The sequence below is a fragment of the Hydra vulgaris genome, chromosome 09, assembly GCF_038396675.1.
Source record: "Hydra vulgaris chromosome 09, alternate assembly HydraT2T_AEP".
In the NCBI taxonomy this organism is placed as follows: Eukaryota; Metazoa; Cnidaria; class Hydrozoa; order Anthoathecata; family Hydridae; genus Hydra; species Hydra vulgaris.
In genome coordinates this window covers 4,919,540-4,927,203 of record NC_088928.1, presented here as the reverse complement: position 1 = coordinate 4,927,203, position 7,664 = coordinate 4,919,540, and the positions used below count along the sequence as shown (strand labels likewise).

Sequence of the window (7,664 nt, the reverse complement as noted above, 5' to 3'; positions counted from 1 at the left end):
TGATTTCGCTATATTTTAAAATAAATTTGGTAAACCAATAAAATTCACGATTTTCTGCTGTCCATTCTGAAGGAAAATGATTGGATTGACGTATATAAGAATTAATTTCAATTTCGTTGTAGTTAATGTTAATCGTGTTGATTTGTATATTGCTATTGACTTTTTCTACTGCTTCAAACAAATATTTATTAAATCTTAAATGTTTTGGAATTTGTTGCAATACACTTTCTTCACCTAAACTATCAAAACAAAAAAAATGACCCTTGTCTATTTTCATCAACACTCTCCAATGTTGACCTGCATCTTTTGTAGTTTCATTGTTGTAAATGATAAAGGAACCATTTTTTTTCATTTGTTGAATAATATGAATATGTGTTTTTGTTTGACTAAGTTCGTCAAAAGCATATATTCCTATAAAATAATTTTTATATTCTGAATTTTTAAAAAAACGAGACAAAGAATCATCAGTAGCCATTTTTTTTATTCTTCTTTTTCTAAATTAAAAAAACTCGCAATAAATAGTGTTACAACAGCGTGTAATATATTAACAAATAAAGTTTTTTTATCGCCGGTTCCTTCCTTTATAATTCCTTCAATGTTTCTTTTAACAGACTTCTTTTTTAAAGCACCATCTAGTTTTTCTATCAAAGAAGAAACGGTAGGTATTACTTTTGAAGTAAACGTATCCACAAAACCGTCAGTTTGATCGCCTTCTGTTAGAACCATAGGTGGTTTGATTTTTATTTTTAGCAGCAAAAGAGTAAGCTTGGTTTTATAGAGTTCTATTACATAATGTTCACCATATGTTTCTTTCAAATCATCAAAGTAGTTGAGATGAACAGAACAAAGTTGAGGATTTTCTAGTAAATTATTAAATTCGCTGTTTTTAAAACATTTTTCAATACTGTAAGAATTTAATGTTATTCTTTTAGATTTGAGTACATTTTGTAAAAATTCAAATGAATTTTTATCTGTAAAATGTTCCTCTTCTACGTAAGCAGATGAAGGTGAAGAATTTCCAAACTTGTGTTCGTAATATTTATATCTTTTAGATACTTCATCGAGCGCGCACACTGCGCAATTGTTGTGAATATTTTTAATGATGCTATCAGCTCGATTCATTTTTTTAATTAAAAATGTAAAAAAAAATATTTTTAAAAAATTTGATTTTTTATACTTTTTTATTCATTTCATTAAAAGAATACGCTTCTTTTTTTAATAAAAAAGCATTTTTTTTCTAGTTGTGGTTGTTAGATTTGGAATTTATAACCAACAGTGATCGACATCAGTGGGGAAAAAATTGTGTTAGAGAATTGTGTTTACGATCCATTGGTGATAAAAAATATTTTTACACGCAAGTCATTCCGTGTGTTAGTTATCACAAATTAGATGAAAAATATAAAAAAGTATTTTTTTATTGTCGAAACAACATAGATGGGTTAGAGTACTATCCTAGTTTTAAATACACAAGTGAAATCATATTTTGTGCATCTGTAATCGATTATTTAAAAGAAAAATTTTCAAAATATGAACGAAACTTTGTATTTTATAAAGGCGGTTGTATGGAAAAAGATGTGTTAAATGCGATAAAGGAGCTTAAAATACTCTCGTTTGATTTAAATCAGTGGTTCTTTCCAAAAATCTCTCTCTTGCCTCTATATGTCAATAACGAAGATAAATGCTTGGAACATTTTTCAAATGTCAAAGATAAAAAAAATTGTTGTCATCACTGCCCTCGATATGAAACATTGATGTTTTCATTGTATTTGGAAGATTTTGTAAACGGATTTACAATAAATGGCGACGTTTATGACCATGAATACTTTAGTTTTATTAAATTTATAAAAGACAACATTCAATGTATTTACATATATTTAAAAAAGACACTTGTGAATGTTTTGAAAATATATTTAAAATAAATAATCTTGTATATCAACTTTTTGATATGGAAAAAAAATAAAAAAATAAAAAAAATTGTCTTGCTTATAATCCTTCTTCCGCAGTCACATAATATTTGGTGTAATGAATGTTTGTATGAATAGGTTGTTTCGATACTAATTTGTCGTTTTCATAATTATAAACTTCGTCCTCTTTTCTGTATAAAATCTTTGAAATGTTAAAATTTCTTTTAAAGAAAAAAAACCATTGAGCTGTGGGAAACATCTCTATTTAACTTTTTTCGTGAAAATTGCAACGTTCGAAGGCTTTGTAAATGTACACTTTATCTCCTTCTTGATGTACTTTTTTTTGTATAAAATATTCATAAATAGGAACGGGTGTGTATAGGGTATAATAACCATTATGAAAAACTTTATCGTCAAACGAAAAACAAGGTGGTGGGTCCATGCAAGCTGGAACAACGTAATTTAATAGTTTACAATTTTTCTTCAACTGATCATATTCCCATTTGTTAGATAGGTAAGGAAACAAAAAATAATACTTTAAAGTGGGTTTAATTTTGCTTTTCCAAGAAGTTTGCTTTTCCACGCTTTTTGATTTGTAATAAAGTTTATATACTTTAAGAAACTCTTCTAGTTGTTTTTTTAATTCTTCGTGTTGTTTTTCTACAGTTGTTTTGGTTACATTTAAAAAATCATCGTTTATCAGGCGACATACTTCTAGCATGCTTGTTCTCCATGATGGTGCTTGTTCTACAAAATTCATATAACGTCGTGATGGTTTTTCAAACAAATCAAGTCTATTTTCATAGTCTTTAGCTATAAAAATATAATATAAATCCTTGAATTTTTCTTCTTCCAAGTTTAATTCCAAGTTAAAATTTTTTAAATACGTAAAGATAATGTCTTGCCATTCTTCATACGTGTTATTTAAATGGTGAAATTCAAACAACATAGGATGTAATTCATTATCTGGATAAAAAAGTTGAACAGCTTTGATGAGACTTTCGTCGAGTTGTTTGCTAGTCATTTTCTCTTTCACAAATGAACTAGCGTTTATTTTTTTTCACCCTTTATATAGGAAAATAGAGAGATTAAAAAAAAACAAGTTTTTTAATATTAAAACAGGTTTTTTAATTCAAAAAAATTACAAAAATTTTCTTTAAAAAAAAATTTTTTTTCGTCTTCTGGTACTTCTGGTACTTCTGGTTCGACTTTGGTTTTTTTTGTTTCAATTTCAGCAAGCTCGACCGAAGCTCTTTTCAAATTTTGATTTAAATTTCGTGAAACACCATTTTTAATTAACGAATTATGAAAAGATGGTTATATAGCCATTTGTCTTGCATATTCTGTAGCATAAATTTCGTCTTCTTATTTGGCTAATCGTATACTAAAATTGCTAAAATCGATCGTCTTTAATATGCGAGTTTTAGGGTAAGCTACTTGCATATAGGCTTTGTTTTGAGCATCTTGCATAGTCATCATCAAACTTTCCAATACTTTTTTGGTCATTTTGTTATGATTAAATTTAAACACCACATTATTAGTGAGTTCACCTTTGTTCATTTTAAATGTGTTGTCGTCTTTAGTTAATTTCAATTCGCTTCTAAACAAATAATTTGTTTTGTTGAGATCGCACATTTCTCTATATCTCCATGGTAACAAGATTTCACAGCCCTCATTTTTTTGTTTGTAAATCAATTTTTTTTTATTAAAGTTAAATTGCGCCAATGGTTTAAGAGGAACAGTAGAATATTGTTTTTCTTTCACATTTTTTTCTTCTTTAAATTCAATGAGCCACAAAGTAACAGCTGCTAGATCTGCAAATTTAACATAGGTGTTATCATTGCAGTAAACAGTTTCAAACTCTGTCATTTTTTGATGTTCGTTGTGTTGTGAATGAACTTTGAAATGGAAATGAACTCTTTTTATACTGTTTCAGTTGAAAAGAGAGATTAAAAAAAAACAAGTACTAAACAAGTTTTTTTTAAAAATGTTAATCCCTTAATCAAGAGTCTAAAGTTCAATGTGGTACGATGAACTTTAAACTTTGTACTTTATACTTTTAATTCTGTTTTAATGATAGAGATAATGTTGTTATGACTACTATTTTATATAAAAAGAGTGAAAAAAAACTTGAGTATATCATCTTTTGGACAAGACAGCGAGATAGATAAAATGGAAAATAAAGAGTTTAAATCGCTCGAAATTACAGATATTCATGAATGGTCTTTTTATGAAACAAAAGAGAGCGCTTGTTTTGATTTGAGAAGCTCAAAGGATGTTATACTTCAACCCCATCAACGTGTTTTAGTAAGTACTGGAGTGTATATAGATAAAATGGATTCAAATTTAGTAGGACAGATATATTCAAAATCAGGTATAGCTTACCAATATGGTGTGGTAGTGTTGAATGCTCCAGGAATAATAGACGCCGATTATAAAGAGGAAATTAAAGTCTTATTGATGAATCATTCTGAAGAAAATTATGTGATTAAACGTGGAGATGCTATTGCTCAAATAGGATTTGTAAAAATGTTTAAAGCTGTAAAAAATGTAATAGAATTTAATGGGTGTTGTTGTGGTGAAGTAAAAATGTCAATGATTAAAGATGTAGAAAGAAAGGGTGGTTTTGGTTCCACTGGAAAATAATTTTTTTGTAAAATATTTTTGTTATATTTTGTAAAAAATTTTTTTGTTTTTTAGATTAGTAAAAAATTATGGCATCATTTATTTTCACCAATGATGCTGCTTCACTGATCAATAATCCGATTTTTTTCTTCAATGGATTATATGTTGACAAAATAAAAAATTTAGATTTTCGACTATCCATGTTGGAAGAAATGCATCATCATGTTCAAGGCACCAAAATATGGATTTTTGAAAATTTTAAAGAACAGTTAAAAGATGAAAGCAAGGCTTATTATAGTGTTCCTTTTTATTATGAAAATTATCAATTTTTAATGAAATTGACTATCCATACGAAATGCGATAAACACGAAGAAGAAGAAATTGGTTTGTACATAATGATGCGATCTACACCTTATGATGCAATATTAAAATGGCCTTTTATCAATCATATTATTACTTTTAAAATATGTGGTCCTAACGGTAAACAAATAAAAAAAAGTTTTTCGAGTGAAAATAATGTGTCTTTTCAACGTCCAGTCAAAGATCAAGAAAATGTTGGATAAGGATATCGTAATTTTATAAAAACAGCAGACATTAACGATTATTTAATTGAAAATAATTTGTATATCAAATGTAAAATTAAGTAATTTACAACATCTTTTTAAACATTGTTCTGTATAATTTTTTTATTTTTTTAGATAACTAATTAAAAAAATGAGAGAAGATAAAATATTCCTTCTTTGGGACGCTTGGGACGACATTAGACAATTAGATGTTGAACAACATACTCGTTTACAAAACATATCATTGTTTGTAAGAAACAGTGAAGCTATTTCATTTGGTGAAGTAGTCGATAATATGATTGAAATGAAGACGAACTTTTATCGAACAATTGAAAGTATTCGTCAAACTAATTCATCAAATTTATATTTGATTGTTTTTGAAAGTATTTATGAAAGATGTCAATCTATAAAAAAAATGATATCATCAATGAATATAAGAGATGACGATCATAGTGTAGAAAGTTATTTAATAGATGTACAATTTATCGAAAACGTTTTTTTAGAATTAATAACTTTTATTAATAATCATAACGAATGTAATCAAAATTTAGTATATCAATTTAATCATTTAACTGTATAAATATTGATCTGTATAATTTTTTATAATTTTAACTGTATAAACATTGATCTGTATAATTTTTTTATTTTTTTTAGATTATATAATTAAAAAAAATGAGAGAAGATAAAGAATACCTTCTTTGGTCCGCTTGGGATGACATTAAAAAATTAGATTCGGATCAACATAGTCGATTAGAAATCATATCATCGATTCTAGAAGACAGTGAAGCTATTTCATTTAGTGAAGTAGTTGATAATATCATTGGAATGAAGATGAACTTTTATCGAACATTTAGAACTTTTTCATTAAATTTACATTTGATTATTTTTGAAAGAATCTATCAACAATGTCAATTTGTAAAAAATATGATAACATCATTGGATTATGAGGATGATGAGGATTATAAGGATTATGATGATTATGTTGATTATAGTGTAGAAAAATATTTAATAGATGTGCAATTTATCGAAAACACTTTTTTAGAATTAATAACATTTATTAATAAACATATTGAATGTAATCAAAATTTAGTATATCAATTTAATCATTTAACTGTATAAACATTGTTCTGTATAATTTTTTATTTTTTTAGAAAAACTAATAAAAAATGGATTGGTCTACACGCTTTGCTTGGGATACTATTTTACAACATGATGAAGAACAATATGGACGTTTATCAAATATAATGGGTTTTGTTGGTAACCGTCATATGGATTCATTTACTCATGTAATGGAAGATATTAATGATATGAAAAGTTCTTTTATACAATCAATTCAAGGCATGTCTTTAAATAAACTAGATTGCTATTTGGACATTTTTTCTAAAATTAAACTTGATTGTGGCGATAGAGAAAAATTATTTATGGAAAATATAGAAGATATTGTGATTGAGGATATGAACGAAATGGAAAAGAATAGTTGTATTTATTATTATATATCGAGTTTAAAAACCATTGCAGAAATTTTTCAGAATTGTTAACTTTTAGTTATAAACATATTGAATGTAATCACGATTTAAATTATGAATTTAAACATTTATCTGTATAATTTTTTTATTTTTTTTAGATTAACTAATTAAAAAAATGGATAATGAAAAATGGTCTGATGAACGCATCGAATGGATTACCAAATATTACACACTTCATCATTCTGAACGGAAATTGTGGAAGCTTTTGGAACAATTATCACCTGTTTTTGATTTTCATTTTGTTATTTTTAAAGAATTTTTAACCAATGATGATCATCAAGATGGCATAGTGGGGCAACTTGATAAAATAACAGAAAATATAGATAAAAGTAACGAGCAAATCAAAAAATATCTCAATATACGTCAATTTTTAATAGAGATGATCAATTTCATGATTGTCACTTGCAATGCTGCAATTGAAGAAGACGAATTTATTGTAAAAAAAGAAAAGGAAGAATTTGCAAGAAGAGATGAAGCCTTGTTCTCTCATATGAAAGTAAACGTGGACATGAAAAATTTTCATTACATTTCAAAGCACGAAGAAAGATTAATGTTAAAAAAACAATTAAAAATTGTTTTACGCTTCTTCTTATAAATATTTTTATCGAGTAACTTATTTTTTTAAAAATTTTTTTTATTATTTTAATAACTTGTGTATTTTTTAGGTAAACTAATAGATTACATAATAAAAAAAATGGTAAAATTAATAGTTCGACCAACAAACAGCATTATGGCAACAACACCAACAATTTGTCAATATATAGAATTGTGTCATCACAAAGAATGTCAAAAGACTAAACTTGTTTATGCGATGAATGTCGAAAAAAATTTTTACATCAATAATATCATTTTTAGATAATTTTTATTGTAATTTTTTTATAATTTTTATTGTATTTTTTTTAGATTACATAATAAAAAATGGAAAATGAAACAGATACAAAAGAAGAACTTTTTGAAGAAGAATTTTCAGAAGAACTTTCAAAAAATTACAAAGAAGTTTCAGCTGTTGATTATTTAGAACTTTGTGAATGTGAAAAAAACTCATG

General features: G+C 26.3%; 2 protein-coding genes across 2 annotated transcripts; both read left to right on the top strand.

Moving 5' to 3' along the window:
• Positions 1-4,076: 4,076 nt before the first annotated feature.
• Positions 4,077-4,550, top strand: LOC136085199 (deoxyuridine 5'-triphosphate nucleotidohydrolase-like). Its single transcript, XM_065806488.1, has one exon. The coding sequence runs from the start codon at positions 4,077-4,079 to the stop codon at positions 4,548-4,550; it is 474 nt and encodes a 157-aa protein (XP_065662560.1).
• A 68-nt stretch (positions 4,551-4,618) lies between these two features.
• On the top strand, positions 4,619-5,092 carry LOC136085198 (TNF receptor-associated factor 1-like). Its single transcript, XM_065806487.1, has one exon. The coding sequence runs from the start codon at positions 4,619-4,621 to the stop codon at positions 5,090-5,092; it is 474 nt and encodes a 157-aa protein (XP_065662559.1).
• The last annotated feature ends 2,572 nt before the right edge of the window (positions 5,093-7,664 follow it).

What these genes read in the sequence shown, in the direction of transcription:
- LOC136085198 (XM_065806487.1), top strand. Translation starts at nt 4,619, where the DNA reads ATGGCATCATTTATTTTCACCAATGATGCTGCTTCACTGATCAATAAT.
- LOC136085199 (XM_065806488.1), top strand. Translation starts at nt 4,077, where the DNA reads ATGGAAAATAAAGAGTTTAAATCGCTCGAAATTACAGATATTCATGAA.